The sequence below is a fragment of the Magnolia sinica genome, chromosome 5 (assembly GCF_029962835.1).
Source record: "Magnolia sinica isolate HGM2019 chromosome 5, MsV1, whole genome shotgun sequence".
In the NCBI taxonomy this organism is placed as follows: domain Eukaryota; kingdom Viridiplantae; phylum Streptophyta; class Magnoliopsida; order Magnoliales; family Magnoliaceae; genus Magnolia; species Magnolia sinica.
In genome coordinates, this window is record NC_080577.1 from 5,719,621 (window position 1) to 5,739,376 (window position 19,756).

At 39.2% G+C, this 19,756-nt stretch overlaps 1 protein-coding gene across 1 annotated transcript; it reads right to left on the reverse strand.

Annotated features, from left to right (window-relative positions):
- Window positions 1-748: 748 nt before the first annotated feature.
- Window positions 749-16,716, reverse strand: LOC131245245 (DNA-directed RNA polymerase II subunit RPB2-like). The gene is made up of 25 exons (XM_058244566.1): window positions 16,385-16,716; window positions 14,618-14,839; window positions 14,230-14,520; window positions 13,834-14,031; window positions 12,629-12,693; window positions 12,317-12,403; window positions 12,073-12,193; window positions 11,834-11,878; window positions 11,608-11,745; window positions 11,420-11,492; window positions 11,231-11,307; window positions 11,005-11,112; window positions 10,785-10,901; window positions 7,488-7,643; window positions 7,308-7,409; window positions 6,396-6,521; window positions 6,230-6,307; window positions 6,030-6,125; window positions 5,821-5,936; window positions 5,622-5,691; window positions 5,495-5,548; window positions 5,251-5,394; window positions 4,732-5,031; window positions 1,717-2,139; window positions 749-1,245 (listed from the first exon to the last, which is right to left on the reverse strand). The coding sequence occupies exons 1-25, from the start codon at window positions 16,622-16,624 to the stop codon at window positions 1,120-1,122; spliced, it is 3,573 nt and encodes a 1,190-aa protein (XP_058100549.1). The 5' UTR covers window positions 16,625-16,716; the 3' UTR covers window positions 749-1,119.
- Window positions 16,717-19,756: the final 3,040 nt, after the last annotated feature.

Genomic DNA, 19,756 nt, shown 5'->3' on the forward strand with positions numbered 1-19,756 from the left:
GGAGAAGAAATTAGAAAGCTGTATACGTGGACGTGCACTAAAATGTGCCAGCATGGCACAGGTGCATGAAATACAGCCGTGCATCAATTGAGCTCCATTGTCGGTATCCCTCATCTGTCCTCTTACCAGGCAGTGCTAAATTTCAAGAAACAAACGGCCAAGGACACAACTGCAAAAGGGTGTTTCCCTATTCCCAACTAGCCAGGTTGGTTGGTTTTCAGCTACTAGGCTTTTTGAGCTTCTTAACACCCATTTGGAGTGGGGAATCAGTCAGATACTGGCATTTACAGAAGTGCATTTAAATGCACAACATGAACTGGAATTTAGATCAAAACGGCTTTTAGTCATCAAATGCCCCTGACCTCAAGTTTTTTTTTCTAAGCAACCTGCCTTTTCTCCATCACTGTGGCCCTTGTGATGAGACGACCAGCATGATTTTAGGCTAGACAATTGACGCAATCATACCCAACCAATGGATGACATTGGCAAATGTAGATGGACTGCCTTATACATGGGTGGTCAGAACTGTTAAGTATTCAACACCAGATTTTTTTAGTATACAAAGCTAAACCCCAGCCCCCCTACAAAACTGCAAAGAAAAAACTGTATTTCCCTAAACTCCAACAACATTATACAAGCAGTAGAATCTTCTACCCTTTGGCTCGAAAGAACAATTCTCTAGAGCTAAGGAAGCCAATCATTCCTTAAATTGAATATGATTAGCTGCTCCTATATATTTTAACACAGCTAACACCAAGCAATGTTTCTCTGCAGTATAAATATGGAACCGTAACAAATAGAATCCTTTCCTCTCTTACATCCTTTTCATACATTCTCAGTCAGCTCAGAACTGAAAACCCAAACTAACATCTATGCATCTTCTTACCATTAGAACAACATTGGCAGGGAGCTTTAGTTCTGTTGGTTCAGAGCTTCCAGCACAGTTTCTTCAAGCGGCCTGCTCCACAGAGAGGAAAACCCACTTTTGCCATTCCGCCTTGAACGAGCCAATGTTATCTGCCCTTTACTCTTGTGGTAGACAAACCCCATTTTATTTTCGGCCAACAGAGTTGCTGCTTTTATATTATAAAAGCTTTCCTTTCTTCTTCTGCTTTAATATTATACAAGCTTTCCTTTCTTCTTACCATCTTTGGATGGTTTCACTTCCTTGGTAAGCATCCTAGGAGCAATGGCCATGGCCATGAGCTCTTGGAAGAGCAGCTTACAGGCATAAGGTATGTGCACCTAGATCATCACAAGAAACAGTGTCTTTGATAATTCTGAGAAGGCATTTGGTATGAGGAAAAGGAAGGGGCCACACCCTTATGTTTTCAATAGATTATAATGGCGAAAAAGAGTGCAGGAATCTTAAGATCCAACATTGAAAATACACATTAAGGGCCGGTTTGGATGCACCCTCAAAAGGGACTTTCCAGGGCTAAATGCCATCTAACACAAACTCCATTTTGCCTTAAACCTTTAGATTCACTTTCGGAAATCCCCCATCTGGTCCCCACTTGTCATGGGCACCAAAAAGCCTACTCACTGAAAACCAATCTGAGAAAGGAGTGAGTTGTGGAAATCCCTTTTGTGGGAGATAATGTCCAAACAGGGCACTAAAGGTTTACTAGCAGTTGAAATCCCTTTTGCAGGAGGTATCTTCAAACAGGCCCTTTTGCAGGAGATATGTCCAAAAGTCAGGAAGGGAGCCAGTACCTGAACGATGTCGGTCTTGTTTTTACAACCTCTGCACTCAAACGAGTTCTTCTTAAGGTTGGCAATAGCAATCAGCCCACAGCGCTCACAGACATGAACCCTATAGGCATCGCTCTGATCAAACAACCTTTCTTTCAGGAAGTGTGCAGCCCCATGCGCAATCATGCAGTCTCTCTCCATTTCTCCAAAGCGAAGGCCTCCATCACGCGAGCGTCCTTCTGCAGGTTGCCTGGTAAGGATCTGCACCGGGCCCCGCCCTCGTGAATGGATCTTGTCATCAACCATGTGCTTCAATCTCTGGTAGTATGTGGGGCCAAGGAATATCATAGCAGGCAACCTCCGTCCTGTGTGACCGTTATACATGGTTTCAAAACCACGCATCTGATATCCACATTTATGAAGGGCTTTGCTAATATTGTCGACCTGGGAAGACAGGAAATGCGCAAAATGATCATTATTCAGGGATATGATACAATAAAAGTAATATTTGCTTCAATGTAATGCCAAATGAGATATATTGTAGGGATGTTTGATTCAGATTCTAAATTTTAAGATAAAAAGGCCTGGGACTCAGGTCATTATTGATGAGGATATCTGAGCACAATTCAAAGTACATTAGAGAAGGAGGGCTTTGGCCCCAGCACGCCGTCTGTACGACTGTACAGATGTACCTGTACACTGCACGAATTTGTCCGTACAGCCGATTGGCCTCCTCCTTCATTCATCCTTTTCTCTTCTTCTCTATTTTATAAAACCCTAACCGTAGCCCTAGCCCTAACCTTTTATAAAACCCTAAATTCCTAATTTTTGATTTCCAAACCCAAACCCTAATCCATTCAAACTCGAGCAAAGCGCAATTGAATTCTCAAATCTAGAACGAATCCTATGCTAGATGGAAGTTCTACCTTCCATTAGGCTTCCATTAGGGCCATATCCGATCAATAGCCTTCAGGATTTATTTCGTGGGATTGTGATGTGGTCTTGAACTTGAGCTTAATTGAATATTTGATTTCTCTGTATTTTTGGTAGATTGTCTTTATTTGATGCTTTGATTTACTCTGGTAATCCGTTAATTAATTTCTTTGCATCATCCTAGTTTAGGCCATCCGTCTTGCGTCAACAGTGAGGAGCTTTTAATGAGTGAAATGTTAGACTTTGGTATGTCCAAAGAGGAGGTGGCTAGAATGGTGGAGGTCTTTAGATGTCGGGCCAGAGCTTCTCCTTTTACATATCTCAGGTTACCTTTGTGCATTGGCAAGCTTGCTAATCACCTATTGGATAAAGTAATAGAAAAGTTTGAAAGGTAGCTATCTAAATGGAAAAGCCGGCATCTCTCATTAGGTGGAAGATTGACTCTAATCAAGGCGGTAATGTCGAGCCTACTAGTTTACCATATGTCCCCCTTTAATGTCCGATAGTGGTGTTGGCTAGATTGGAAGGAGGGGCAGGGATCAGAAAGCTGGAGCGAATAATAGAGGGGCGGGGATCAGAAAGTTCCACCTTCTAAGGTGGGATAAAGTGTGCAAGCCATATAGGGAAGGAGGGGCAAGGATTAGAAAGCTGGAGCAAATGAATAGCCCACTCCTAGGTAAATGGTTATGGAGAGTGATTGCGTTTAAGTATAGCACTCTGGAGGGGGTTGGTGGGTTATGGAGTTGTCAAATTACGGGGCATCTAGGATTTGGAAAGTGATACATACAGTGAAGAACAAATTTAAGTGATTCAATTCAAATGCAGTGATTGGCAAAGGATTAGGTTCTGAGTCAATCACTAGATTGGAGACCGGCCTCTTCAAGAGGAGTTACAAAGATCAGCGGAATCTTACTCTAGACCGGGGTATCTCGAATGGTATTCAAAATCGGTTATGTAACAGCCGTAACGGCCGTTACATAACAGTAATGGTCATAATCGTTACACGTTATGGGGCCGTAACGACCATTAAAGAACAAAAAAAGAGTTGAAACAACCTCGTAACGGTCTGTAACGGGCAGTGACAACCTCGTAGCGAGCCCGTAACGGTCCATAAACATTTTTTTATTTTTTTATTTTTTATTTTTTAAAAAAGTCATAAAGGCCATTACAGCCCATATCATAATGGAACACCTTGATCTCGGTGGCTCATTGCTTCTCGGCAGATGAGGGAGTTTGGCCCCATGTAGAAGGTATTTATTGGATGAGGAAGTGGAGGAAGTTGCTCGACTATCGGCAAGCCCCACAACGTTAGGCCGATTTTTGAAGTCAGGGATGCTATGGCGTGGTCCAAAGTACAATCCGGCCGGTTCTTCATTCGCTTGTTTTATAAGTTGTCTCCATGTTTTCGGAGTGAGGGGTGCAGGTTTACATCTATTGTATGGTCCTACAAAGCCCCTCCCAAGGTTATGGCATTTGTTTGGTTAGCTAGAATGAACCGAGTTCTCACAATCGGATAACTTACAGAAAAGAGCGATGGTGATTCCTAATTGTTGTGCCATGCATGTGGGGAACGTAGAGTCAGTGAACCACCCGTTCATTCATTGAACTGTTCAAGAGGTTTGGGATAATTGTATTGCTATACTCAATATGCATTGATTGTTGCCAGGGTCTATTGATTCGCTTCCTTTGGCATGGCATGGGAAGGGTGTAGAAGGGGATGGTAGGGTGGCATGCAGATTGATGTCATTGGCAGTTTTTTGGGCAATTTGGGGAGAGAAACAATAAGACATTCCGGGATTGAAGTGGGTCGGTGGCAAACATTGTAAAAAGGGTTAAATCTGATGTTCTTGATTTTCTCCATTGTATGCTTGCCTCAAGTAATGCTTGGGTGGATTTAGCTGGGCTGTTGTAGTTGTTTCCTCGCCGTTTGGCTCTCTTTAATAAAGTTGCGTTTATAAAAATAAAAATATTTTTTTTAAAAAAAGCCCGTTACACACTAGGACTTTCATGCCCTCACTGCATCACATAAGCATGGTATTTACAATTATAAATCAGGCTTACAACACAGGCATGATGTCTTTGAGACCTAAGATATTTACTTACAGTGACATCAGTAAAAGGAGTGGCATCCCCCTCCTTTCCCATATGAGCTGCAACCTTCCCCATGATGCACTCAATAAGCTGACCAATTGTCATTCGAGAAGGAATGGCATGTGGATTCACAATAATATCCGGTGTGATGCCTTCTAGCGTCCACGGCATGTCTTCTTGTGTGTAAGTCATGCCAACAGTCCCCTTTTGCCCATGTCGACTGCTAAACTTATCTCCAATCTGAGGAATTCGAACCGATCTCATTCTCACTTTCACAAACCTCAACCCATCAGCATTTGTTGTCAATAAAACCTGCAAAATAGACTGCTGTTGAGCTGACGAAGAGAAAAATAGAACTAAACAGTCATGCAAAAACATCATCATGGACAACACGAGTTCAAAGTTCGTAGCTTCAGCAAGACCAAATACTAAAATTATAATAAGACATAAAGACCCCCCATGTTATACGATAGGATCCCATTTCAGCAATAAAGCAAAGTGAGGAAAGAGCAAAAGTAGTAAATCGCATACCTGATCCACCATCCCACTTTCACTATGGCGTAAGCTTGTGCTATGATCACGTCTTGTGTACCGTGTAGCTTGTCCTTGAGCATCATCCTGAGCAATAGGAGTTGTCTTCCCAATTATCACATCTTCACCTGAGACCCTTGTGCCCTAACGCAAGAGAATATATGTATTCAGATGCAGTTAATGATATACATATCCCAAAGGTATGAAATCATAAAGTTAACAGGTTCTCTCTTAATGAACTCACAGGAGGTGCGAGACCATCATCATCCAGTTTATCATAAGATCCATGCCTCATGCCCTGCAAAACAATAGGTGAATTTGATAAACTCCGGCAAACCATGAAGAAGTTCTCACCATAATCTAGCACTTACCATAGTGCTCTCCCTGTTTGGACGCCCAAAGTCTTCTTTAACAAGAGTTCCCATCTTCTTCTCTTCGTCCCTAGAGGAACACCATCAATATTTTATTTTATTATAAATATGATCAACAGTATAACACTTCTAACAAAGGGAATGGTAAGAAATAACATAAAAATGTTAAAGAAATGACACACAAGGGAAAAAAAACTACCTGTATGAACGGAAGAATAACGATCGGAAGAACCCACGATCAATTGATGATTGGTTCATGATAACAGAATCTTCTTGGTTATATCCAGAATAGCAGGCAATTGCGACAATGGCATTCTTTAATAGAATGATAAATTCAGAAAACATAAATCAGAACTACAGCCAAAATAGGCAAAAGTTTATAAAATAAAAAACACTTTAGTTTCTTACAATGCCAGCTGGTAGCTGCCTAAAGTGCAAGTGCTCCATGGCACGAGTGGTAACAAGAGGCTTCTGTGGATAATAAAGGACATAAGCTAATGTATCCTGAATGGAAAAATGAATAGAGTCAGCACAGATTTGATCACGGAAGAAATGGGCAACAAATATGAAAAAGATTTCAATAACCAAAAAGAAGGCCAGGAGCGAACCATTCGCAATTGGTAGTTGGTGACATAAATTCCCATTGCTTGCTTGCCCATTGCAGACTGATATGTATTACGAGGGGACTGCATTGCATTGCCAAATAAAAGTGATGCAAGGAATATAAAAGACAACTTTCCTGGTCAGAGAGAGGCTGCTCACATAATTACTAACCTGGTTATGGTCAGGAAATGGAATAATAGAAGCGCAAACGCCCAATATCAATGATGGATGGATTTCACAGTGAGTATAAGTTTCAGAATATGCTTCCTCTGGATTGTGCCTTGCACTTATAAGATCCTGTAGTACACATTTAGAAGTTAGATTGTAGTTAGTTCCCGCACATTCTTGGATCTGCATGGTGTTGGTATTGCAATATCCTGATAGGGATGCAGGAGCTGCCCAGCAGTTTTCAAAATGTTTGAATATGGATATGGAATACTACATACGTTTGTACTATTTCAAAAAGATGACATAATGAGAAAAACCTAACAGCTAATAATAGTGCAAACATAGTAAGATACATGATATTCTCTTAATTATTTCATATATCTGTAAAACATATTGATTTTATAACAGAAATACAATACACATGATATTTATAATAAAAATAGTCCAAACAGAGTACGACGCCATATTGATCTCTTTATTTCATATCTTTAGATTCTTTACAATATATTCACAGTATAAGTACTACACATAAACATAATATACATTATGCTGTAGACATTATACTGTAAAGCATATACTGAAAATTTAACTGTATCCATCCCAAATGCAGTACTCCATATATATATCCTGTATCCTCCGGACACTGGTAGCCCAAGACTATACAGGAATCCAGGTATTATAGGCTTCTATTGATATTACATTTTCAAACTGGATATGCATATCAAAGATGCAGAAAGTGAGCCTGCATAAACGAGTTGGTACATGTCTAGTATATTAAGGCAAGAGCAAAGCATTCATCCAAAGCAACTGCGTTAGTTACTAATAATAAATGTTCTAGTCTCTCTCTCTTCTTTGTTTGTAAATAAAACAGAAGCCAAGAATCCCCCCAAATTCAAATTTGTTTCAAATACTCACTGAAATGGTCATGGAAATCATGGTAGTCTCCTCCTCTTCTGTGTCTACATACTCTATGAATCCTTTTGCAACAAGATCATGCCACCCTTCTTCCTGGGTTTCCTGTGGAAAAGAAACAGAAAGTTGAATATTTTGCATAGTATGAGTGAACCTGTATTGGATTTCTAGAATACTACATACCCTTTGCTGCAGGGCATGAATATGCTTTTTCTTTATCAGCAGCCTTTGTTGATCCACAATAAACAATGGACGGCTGCAACGACCATAGTCAGTATAAAGGCGTAGTTCTTTCAGACGAATATCTCGGATAACTCCCACTTCAGTATTGACATCAATCTGCAAAAAATAATGAATAAAGTTTAATTCACAGAATGGTAAAAAATCAGTCAAAGATAATGAAAGCTAAAACCAATAATTTGTTGCATGCAAACCTAAAAGGCAACAAATAAACAAGTAACAGAAGAATATTGGCCACCTTCACCACTTAAATATGCATAGAAACCCAGACAACAAATCATTACTGTTGTAATATACATCTGGCACATTCTAGATTGTAACATACATCTGCTTGCAATTTAGAATTTTTGCCCTCATTGAAAACTGAATGAAATACACATGACAATTGGCCTAGTGGCATGATTCTCACTTTGGGTGAAGACATCTCGACTTCCAACTCACAAGTCTTGAGACACCCCCCACCCCACACATGCGCGCGGGCGCGGCATCCCATCTTGCTCTCACATCCACTGGTTTGCCCAAATGATTAACAGGATCTTCTGCATGCAAAACACATGGCCACAAACCCCACATCTAGAACTAAACTTCCCTCCAAACTGAAGCCTTAAAATTGTTTTTTTTTTTTTTTTAATTACACATGTTATGCCATGTTGACATTGCTAGATATGAAGGATGCAAAGAAACTAAAAGATACATATACAACAGCTTTGAACAAAAGCCAAATTCAGCAACTCCATGCTCATTGACACTGACTACTGGAAAGGAGTAGGTCTCAAGTCCAACCAGTTGGACGACAATTTATAGTCCATCCAGCAAATGACTTCTATTCTATCACGTGCATGCAACATCTAACCCTTCCAATAGGTTGTGCCGACCATGACCATGAACTTGCATAAAAACCAGCCACATCCACTCATCGCATGGACCACACTTGTATTTTGTTATTTATCAATGGTTAGAAATTGTTTTCTATGGTATGATCGTGGCTGATTTTTGCACAAAACGATCCTCATGGTCGGCCCAACCTATTGGAAGGGTAAAGGGTTGGATGTCACACATACATGACCGAAGGTAAGTTATTTGCTGGGTGGACCATAAATTGTGGTCCAACCAGTTGGACTTGAGACCTATATATACATACATATAAATGCTCACCTAGGAATCGGTTCTCATGAGAACTCATGAGCACTTTTTGATAAGTGATGTAAGCCCAAAATTTGAATGGTCCACGTGATGCAAAACCCCATGAAACCCCCGAGGCCTAACTCCCAGCCTGATCCAAAACTCTAGTGGGCCATGACAAAAGGAAACAGTTACCTCCCTTGATTTGCTTCTCTTTGCTATGGCCCACCAGAGTTTTGGATTAAGCTGAAAGTTGAGCCTTGGGGGTTTCATGGGGTGCCGCATCACATGGACCATTCAGATTTTGTGCCCATGACACATGAGCAAAAGGTGCGCACGGGGTGGTATCCTGAGAAGGTGCGCAGGAGAGCATGACTCTGTGTGTGTGTGTGTGTGTGTGGTGGGGAGGTCCCATGAGGTCGAGCTCTAGGGGCCCCACCGCGATCTATGTCAGACATCCACCCCATCAATCAGATGGCACGGGCCTAAAAATCAGGCCAATCAATGACTTAGGTGGGCCACACCAGAGACAACAATTGAGAGTGCATACCCACCCATTGAAACCTTCATGACCGTTTATAGGGCCCACTGAGATGTGGTTTAAACATCCAGCCCATCCATTGTGTGCGTCCCACTTGGATGAGGGGTCACACTAAGTTTCAGCCATATCAAAAACCAGGTGGGCCCCAACAAGTAGTTTTAGATGTTTTAGGCACAATTTCACATGGTATCAAATGCACAGCGATACGTTGGGGCACACAAAGGTCGACCTCATGGAAAGCTCCCATGAGGTAGACTTCATGGTACCATTTCATATATCTGTGTGGGTAATAATAAAGTGTGAGAGAGCATAACCAATCAAATTAGTGGATAACAACAGCTAAAACACATCAGTTTCTTGCTGAAGTTGGAGGCTGAACTTGTTAAAATACTGACAGAAGTTTTACATTCCAATGTGGATCATCCTATAGTAACCAGGATCCATACAAGACTGGAGGTTTCTTACAGGTGATAGTGGGGATGTTAAATTAACTTTGTGAAACTGATTGGGTTGAAGTACTTGAATGAAGAGAAGTTTGGGAACTACAAGAAGGATAGAGAACTTTGTCATCATTATTGCCTCCTCTAACAGCTGCATCATCTAGGGCAAGGTTACCAACATTGTGGGTCATTCCGGTACATGGTACGCTCTTTTACCGCTACACGTGAGATAGGGTAAGGATTGTGTTGGTCACTCTAGAACATATTACTGAGCACGCATGATAGAATTATACATATATGATATATCCAAAATTGAAATTGTAATTTTTATATGAAATGACCAATCTTAATTAAAAGTCTTTCATGTGTGGTATTATATTATATATGCCTAATATTACATAAATGAAAGATTAGACATCTACATTCTAAATATAAACTTAAATTACCATGTTTTTTAAGCCAACTCAAATTGCAACTTTTTAAAGATAAATTATAACTTAATCAACACTGAGAGTGTAAACCATAATTTTGGGTCAGTAAAAACATAGATCCAAATCATACATGACCCATAATCCAAATTGCACCTGTCAAAAAGAAAACTTAAGGTGGTTGGCAATTTAGGTAACATTGGTCCAGGTTAACCAAGTTGTGTTAGTAACCATTCATCACAAATGAGATTTAAAATCTTGGCATTGTGATTGTCTCAGAGGGAAAAGGCAAAGCTCTTTCCCGAAAGGCAAAGCTTCTAGAACCTTGGAAATTAAGCTTTATTTCTTTATGAGATGGGAGAGTTAACTCCAAGGAAAAACATTTTTGCTTCCCTTTGTTCCTAGAGAAGATAATTTATCGGCCACCCAGCCAAATATGGGGCTCCTCAATCTTTACTTTCTATAGGGGATTCAATGCCTTTGATGTATCCTTAGCCTTTTCTTATAAATAAGTTTTGGTGTAGGCCCCCCCACAAAAAAAAAAAAAAAGCCACTTTCTTTTAATTTGAAGAAAGTATAAATTAATTGTTAGAAACAGTAAACACGAATTCTCTATCAAAATAGATGAAGCCACTAGACAAGGTACCCATATAATGCACCACCATGCAGATAGCAGAAAAGTGGATTTCAGAAAATAATGAGTCCATACCCGTCTTCTTAGCAGTCTCAAGGTCTTCACCAAAAGATCAGGGTTACGATGAATGCCCACCCAGCAGCCATTGACAAAAATTTTGGTCGCTTGAGGGATAACTGCAGCAGATATTTCCTTCAAAAAAAAAAAAAAAACGACATAAGCACATAAGAACCTCAAGATGGAAAAGGAATATAACAAGTTGACAAGCAATTGGACAAGATGTGAAGGGAAATACCTCAAAGTTTTCAGTGCTCCACTCTTCTAAAAATTCCAAAATGGGATTAGCTGCTGATCCAACTGTTATATAGACCATCAATGCCAGATTCTTCACAAGTCCACATGCCTATTTTAACAGCCAGAAAGTATCTATAATGTTTCAAAAGAATACTGTTTAAACATATCAAAGAATTGATGAATATGACCATGAGGGTGTGTATGGAAAAGAATCTCCGGATACTTACCTGCCCTTCCGGTGTTTCTGCAGGACACATCATTCCCCAGTGAGAATTGTGCAATTGCCGGGGTTTTGCCAATTTCCCTGTTTGCATAAGGAAGAGATGTAAATCAGAAAAGAAAAATAGAAGATAGTGCATTGACAATAAATACATCATCATGAACCAGAATGATAATGAACACCACAGAGCTTTTACCTTCACGTCCTATGGGAGAGTTTAACCTTCGCAAATGGGACAGGGTAGAAGCAAAAGTCAAGCGATTCAACACCTGTCAGTTTAAAGATGCTTTAGCCTTATTGCTTGGGGGACAGTAACAAACTTAATGAAGGGGAAAAGAACCTGGACAAGAAAAACCACATTGAAGTTACAAACATAAATAGGACCTGTGAAACTCCAGCTCTTGTACCAGCTGCATTTGCTTGTCCCCAATTTCCAGTAGCAAGGGAGTACTTGAGGCCACTAGTGATAGTTTTAGCTTTGATTGCAAATTGCAAGTTAACATCTTTTCCATTGTCAACACACTGTTCCATGTGAAATAAATGAGTGACAAGATCCCCCAAAAATAACACCATTCGTTAAACAAAGTAAAGGTTGGGCAAGAACAGGGACCTTCTGAACATATCCTCTCACATCCCTGGTCAACTTTCTGAACAGCTGCATGCAAAATAAAAAAAAACAATATCCACAATAAGAAATCAGACATTCTTTCTTTTTCTTTCTTTTTTCTTGTTCTTTCCTTTTCCTTTTCCTTTTTCTTTTTTTTTTTTCTTTTTGAAAGTAATAAAAATTAAAACATTAAACCTTCAAACAAAAAAATTTAGTTCTTTCCAGCTTCACAACAAACAAACCATTCTAAAAAGGCCTCCAAGCAAAGGACCAGCAAGGTCAAGCCGTTTATTGCCATAATGATCCCTATCGTCTTCTTGCCTTCGGCCAAGTGCACACAGCAATAACCGATGAATGATATATCTGGAAGAAGTCAAGCAGTTAGAATTTTTAAATCATATTGGTCAAAGGCAAGACGGGAAAAATCAGCAAAGAAAGCAAGCTGCCAAAATAATAAAAAGGCAAGACTGGGAAGGAAGAAATTACCCAAAATAGAAAGCTTTTTTCGTTTCACAATATTCCCCGACACCAACATGAGGTAACATTTCTTTTTGAAGAATTTCCCTAGCATACCTGCAAAAGAACCAAGAGTGATAATCCCATCCGCATTGGATGTGATTCATGCATGCAGTAGAATTACGTAAGAGTGATAATCCCATCCACATTGGATGTGAACGGTCAAGAGTAGAATCATCTATGATCAAGTAGGTTATTTTAAAAACTACTGAAAACTTCTTTTTTCAAAAGGGAAAAACTATTAAGACTTTGCCATGCAAAAATGGAGAAAGTAAGACATACTTGATCCTCTTTTCCCTCGTGACACCAACAGTTGATCCTCGCTTCCCAATGTAGTCTAAAGCCACCTATAGATAGAAGAACATGCATCACATGCATGCCATTTTTTTTTTAACTTTTTAATGAATAACCTTGCATGTTGACTAATAAAGATAAAACAAGATATTCTACTAGAGATGCAAATCTGACCAAGAAAGAAAGCCCATAGTTTCTATAAAACAAAAGCAAACAATGAGAGCAATGCCTCACACCCCTATTAGTTGGAGCTCTAATACTACCATTTCTTTCTTTCTTGCTTGCTTTTTTTATAAGTAACGAGGCATGTTTACTAACAAAACATAACATAAGACATACAAGATGAAACAAAAATCAAGAAAGCCCGTAGTTTCTATAAACCAACAACAAACAATGAGAGAGAAATAAGAACAATTGAATGAGAATATGTTTGCCTATCATGCCACTAGAACAGTTAGGACATGTTTGGATAGCAAATTGTGACTGTAATGATTGTAAAAGTGCAATGATTACAATACCCATCCCCTGGTCAGCGGGCAATTTGACTAAGAATTCCCGTGTTTGGATAGGTGTGATAAAAGTGCAACGATGATACTTTTACATTATTGAGATGTCAAATCAATAAGAAAAATACATTGATTCATGTGTTTGGATAAGAGACTTCTACTATAATGTATTGTAAATTTGTAATGATGACAAATTCATTTACTTGTCTCCTATTACATATGTATTTTATTTGACCACAGAATTATGTGTTTAAACAAACACTGTAAAATCGTAATCATGGGGCTTCTACACTACAATATTGTTGTAATTTGCTATCCAAACAGGCCCTTTAACGAAACTTCACCCTGAAAGTAAAGCAAAACACTCTTGATGATTGAAACGGCATTAGAAAAACAATAAAATACATCGAAGTACCATCTCTCAGAAAATTTAGCTCCAGGGAACTTAAAATCAAGTCGATTAAAAATACAACATGATATCTACCAGTTCTGAATACTTAAAATCAGTCCTCAATCCAATGACAGGATCAAGGATTCTCGTGTGTGAATGGGGAATTGGGCTAAAGGTTACAATTACAACCCTACCAACCTATTTTATAGGTCTAGGAACAACTCCAAGATCAAGAATATAACCAGAAACTCCCAATTCACTTCAACATTTTGGCAGGTAAAAAGCATCATAGAAACCTGTTGATTCTGAATGACAAAAGCTTCTTCCAAGGATGGCCGAAGTAACTCCATCATCTGAGTGTCAGCAAAGTCATAGCATATGTGTTCTAATATCTCTTTGTCAGCAACAAATCCTAATGCACGAAACACAATAATTATTGGGATTTCTGTCCGAATATATGGAAGAGTAGCCCGAATATACTGCCCTGAAGAGCCCTGCCAAAACAAAGGGACCAAACTTATAAGAAATATTTATATAGTGTTGAAAAGCATAGCATAATTGCAATGTAGATCTCAGATAAAGAAAGCTCAAGAACAATCATGGTGAAAAACTAAAGCCAATCAGGGCAAAAAACTAAAGACAGTCACAATTTCCATATTGCATGGAGAAAGGACAAGTCTAAGTAAACTAACCGCTTTGGCACTGGCACGAGAAAGCATGCGGACAAACATGCCGCTTGGTGGCCTGTTTTGGGTCTCTGCCATAGACCGGACCTCAGCTACGTACGCATATTTGTTAGGCTGCCTTTTCTTAAATACATAGACATGGTTGGTGCTCATCTTTTCTTGTGCAATCAGAACCTTCTCACTTCCATTGATAATAAAATATCCACCTTGGTCATATGGGCATTCCCCAAGTTCTGTTAGATCTTTCTCCGAGTTTTGATACACAGTGCAATAACTAGACCGTAGCATTATTGGAACCTGAAATGGAAGAAAAATAAATGAAAGGCAAAGAATCAGTACCCAACAAAAATACATGTTCAGCTTTAAATTATTGATTCATAACATAAGTTTTAACCTTTCCAATGAAGACTTTAGTGAAATCCTGGGTCTCTGTGACCTCTTCACAGTCATGCCCTTTCCTTATGATCCGTTTTGTGACATCAACATATAATGGGGCCGAGTATGTCAAGTTCCGCAATCTCGCGGCCTTTGGGAACAAAGTTGCAGTTTCTCCATCTGATTCCGTCATCATAGGCTTACTCAAATATATCTGACCAAAGCTGATCTTGTAGATTGACTGCATAACACCAAATGCATCCGCTTGGACATTAATGATGCTAGTACGCAGAATGAGTAGAGTTGTTCTAGCCCAGGATCAACAAGAAGCATTTTCATAGCTCAAACTAAAGAAAACATGCTTTAACACAAGTTATGACATGAAATGGGGAATCCTGCTTGAAATTGAGATAGACCATGAAATGGGATGCTTTTGGGGCCTATGCAACCATTGCTGAATCAAAAGCAGCATGCGCATAGTGGACAAAAAGAACATGACTCTCCATGCCATATTAACAACCTTTGGTCAAACAAAATGTGATTAATCAAATCTGTCAGGAAAACTGACCAAAGTAACACAAGATTAAGCATTTTGGCAAGCCTTAGTGGGCAACAATAGCTTATTGACCAGAGGAGTATATCATTATAATCAAGGCCATTATTAACTTATTTCATCATTTGATTAAGCTTTATAGCCACACGCTCAGTGATTGATTTCATAAAGCTGATGCTGGGATCATGGTCCAGAATGAGCAGAAGTTTACCATCTGAAAACAGGCAGCATACAATCATATTCTAAAATATACAACAAGGTGGATAGTGTGCCTACCAAAAAAAAAAAAAAAACCATTGTGTCCTAGAGCACTCCCAGTATTTCAATTGATCTGCTTTCATTTGGTATTTCAGCCTAAATTCTTTTGCTCCTCGATACTCAATCAAATCATCTTTTTTGACAATTGAATCCACCTCTTTGGTCCCATATTTAGTAATTCCAGAAGTGTTTCTGTATCGGGGGATCGTCAAAATAAGCAAGAATACTATTTCTATGTAAAATACCATTTATCAGTATTTCAATCGAGATACCAGAACGGGGCATTCACACAGTTTTTGCAAGTCGTAATTTACTCGAGATAGTTTGGCATCATTGTAGTTCAATGAAGTTTGTCATTCTGGTTCTACACAGCACTTGCACTCATTCAAATCATGTGTAGCATGGTAAATTGCTTCCCAAATTTATCAGAAACAGCACAAATTTCATAAATCCATCATTCCAATTCATTCATTTCTCTGTTCGGATCAGTTTCTCGTCACTGAGCACTTAAATGCACTTAATGCTTGACCCACCTAATGAAAACAGGAAAAGCATGGAAATATGCACAGGGAACCCAATTTTCGTAATTATTTGATACTCTAACCCACAACATCCACTTGAATTTTCCTCTATAATCACTAGAACACCATCCTCAACAACCCCATATCTACCTCTGGGAATCAGATGTACAAAGCAAACAGTTTTCACATCCATGACTTTAGCTACTGAGAACAGAAAATTTTCAATATGTTCAACCTCTCTACTAATTTATCATAATTCACTTAACACTACAAATCCCAAACCTTGCGACCCGAATCAAAACTTCCATACATTGAATTACGAGCTAATTTTCCAGAAATTAAGTGAAATTCAAATTTCCTAAACTTGCAAACGTCTTTTGCCGACCAGAAACCCTACCCAGCAGGAAATTTTCCGTTGACTTCAATAAAAGAAAACGGAGGAAAAGAAACCGACCTCAGCAAAATCAGACTGTCTGCCAGGGTTATGCTGGGACTCAGGACGTATCTCGATGTCGGCAGACTCGTCCACTATCTCTTGCATGGTGTTCTGTATAAATTCGTCGAAGGAGTCGAGCTGCTGCCGGACTAGGCCCTTCTCCTCGAAGTAGGCGCTGATCACGGCCCACGCATCTTCCTGCGTGATCTCCTCCTCCTCCTCCTCGTCTGGGGGATCATACTCCTCGCCTTCGTACATTTTCGAAGTAGGAAAACGTACCCTTTACTTCTTCAGGAGGAGAGATGAAGAGACTTTAGGCGTTTGATCCTCTCAGAGAAACGAAGACCCTAATTTCGTGCTCGTGTTGTGTTTTTAAAGGGTCTTGTGACGCGAATTTACTGCGAAAGCCTTTCGCATAAAGTTCCTGCGCTGGGATCCTAGGTGGGGCCCACTGTGATGTTTGTGAGAAATCCACCCCGTCCATCCGTTTTGTGAGTTCATTTTACGCCCATGGGAAAAAAATTTGAACCCTACCCAATGCTCAAGTGGACAGAAAACATGAGAATTGAAACTACACAGTTGAAATATTCGTGGGGCCACAGAAGTTTTGAATCATATTTATTTTTGTGTTTTCAGTTCGTCCCAGTAGGAATGACTACATGAACGGTATGGATGACATGTAAACATCATTTTCGACCCCAGGGAGGTTTCAACGGTAGGGATTTCCCTTACCACCTTTTCCTTTTAGTACGGCCCATTTAAGTCGTATATTTTTCTCACTTTTGCTCTCATTTCTTAAAATTAAGCTTAAAAAACGGATGGACGGAGTGGATTTCTCACAAACATCACGGTGGGGCCCACCTGAGTTCCCAGCGTCCTTGAAGGAAAAGGAGCAGACGAGACCCTAACACAACACGGGGAGCCGTTGTCAGAGGCAGCGGATTTGGTGCGGCCCTAGCTTCACTAAAGACGGCACGGCCCTTACCGTGGGGGCCATCTTTATATATTTGTTCTATATCCACTACGTCCATCCGTTTTTCAATATTATTTTATGTTATGAATCTAAAAATGAAGACGTTAAAAATCTCTGGTGAATCACATTAAAGGAAAGAGTATTGATTGGAAATCTCACCATTAAAAATTCCTAGGGCCCAGTTTAATGTTTTTGTAATGTTTATTTTTCATCCAGACTGTTTATAAGGTCAATAAAATCTGGATGAAGATTAAAAAATAAATATAATCTTGATCCAAATCTTTTGTGGCTATTAAAAAAAAATTAATGGTTAATGGACAGTGATAATCGATAATTAAAAACTTCTCGTGGGCCACAAAATTTTTGGATCAAGCTGATATTTGTTTGGTATTTTCATCCATATCTTTGTGACCATATCAACAGGTTGGATGGAAAATAAACATTCTAGTGGCCCCATGAAGTTTTTAATGGTGGAGATTTAATCATTACTGATTCCTATATTATGGTCCACATAAGGTTTGCATCTACTTCATTTATTGGAATCATGTTTGAGCTTTCAAAACTGTCGGACGGTATAGACTTAAGGCACATACATCAATGTAAGCCCCCTGGTCATGTGGCCCACCCACCTTGGTGGATCTGGGGCCTCTCCTGTCTTTTTGAGTTTTGATATGTGGCAAGTGAGGATTTGGTCATATATCCATACCATTGATCTCATTGGACCCATAGTAGACGATCTCAATGACCTAAAGCCATTTTTATACAAAATCATAGTCATTTATGTAGGCTACACCTAGTGAATTTAAGAGCTATTTGGTTTCTAATTCTTACCCAATATTCAATGAGGATGTTGATTAATTACTTCTTAAACACTAAGGGCCCATTTGGCCGGTCGGATTGGAAGGGATTGGATGGTATTGAAAGGGATTGGAATTTAAATCCCGAGATTGGCCGAGCGTGCCAAACAGAGTCGGTGATCTGATCCCAATCCCATGGATCTTAAGACAATCCACTGACAACACCATTATTACCTTTAAATCCCATCCAATCCACCTTAATCCATTCAAATTTTCCTGCGAGGTGTTTGGTTCGAGGGATTGGAACGGATGTGAAGGTTTAATCCCGGGATTGGCCGGGCGTGCCAAACAGACTGGATATAGCAATCCAAGGATTGAGCGATCTCATGGATCTCAAGACAATCCATTAACAACACCATCATTACCTAGAAATCCATGACATCCACCCTAATACCATTCAATCCCTTCCAATCCACCCGCCCAAATAGGCCCTAAGGGATTGTTTGGCACCATAGATTTGGAGGTTTTCATAGCTTGTAGGTTTCAAATCTAGGAGATTTTAAATACCTTCAAAGAAGGGGTTTGAAATCCATGTCGAAATCTTGGATTACATCTAAAATCTTTTCAGGAGTTACGTGTGTAACATGTGCTTCAATAGACCATTGATGTATTGGGCACATGCCTCATTGATGATATCCATAACAATTTAATTATCAACTACATCACTATAATTACTTTAATATAATGATTTGTGTTGTTCAAACATTATCCACGTAAATTGTAATGACTCGGAAAATTTTGTGTCAAGACCCGAGTACTACCTCTATTTTCCATAGAAGCTATTTGTGGAGTAATTAACGCTAAACTCGATTGCTTGTGAAGTTTGCATCAATCACTTTAGCTTAATCTATTCCATATTTTATATCCTCATACAGACAACATGCATCCATCATTAAATATGTTGCATAAGTGATGTTTTGAAACTCGGGAGCTGAATTATGCTCGACCCCTGAATTTCAGGGCGTTACATAAATCAAAGTTAAAAATCGTTGACACTTGGATGTAATCTTGTGCCTGTGGCCCATTTGAGACTTAGAATTTCATCATTTTTAAGTGAAGTATATATTTCAATGAGCTTATTACAACTATTGTGTCAACCATTACATACACTAATTAAAGATATTAAAGTTGATTTAGTAATTAAATTTAAACAACTTTAAATATACCATGGATAGCTACCATTGGATTAGAGGGGATTCTAAATTTTGGAACGCTAAACACAACAGGAAGATTCCAAATCCAAGGGGTTTCGAATCAAGGGGTTCCAAATCCACACCCTCATAGGTCCTAACAACAAGAGCCAATGTGAGTTTTATGTGGGGCCCATTGTGATGTATTTGACTTAGCTACATTGTTCATCCATATTCTCAGCTAATTTATGGCCTAGCCCAAATTCGAGGCATTTCCATGTGGACTACACCATGGGAAACATTAGAATAAATCTCCTATAATTAAAAACTTCCTCATGCTTTACAATTTTCATACCAAGTTGATATTTGTGTTTTCTTATAATCTCTATCTACCTGACAAATAAACAATCTTTTAAGTCTGAAGAATGAA

What these genes read in the sequence shown, in the direction of transcription:
- LOC131245245 (XM_058244566.1), bottom strand. Translation starts at nt 16,624, where the DNA reads ATGTACGAAGGCGAGGAGTATGATCCCCCAGACGAGGAGGAGGAGGAG. An exon ending in GGAGCACTGAAAACTTTGAG is followed by an intron (nt 10,902 to 11,004) that starts GTATTTCCCTTC and finishes TTTTTTTTGAAG; the next exon opens with GAAATATCTGCTGCAGTTAT. An exon ending in TTCATGCCCTGCAGCAAAGG is followed by an intron (nt 7,410 to 7,487) that starts GTATGTAGTATT and finishes TCTTTTCCACAG; the next exon opens with GAAACCCAGGAAGAAGGGTG.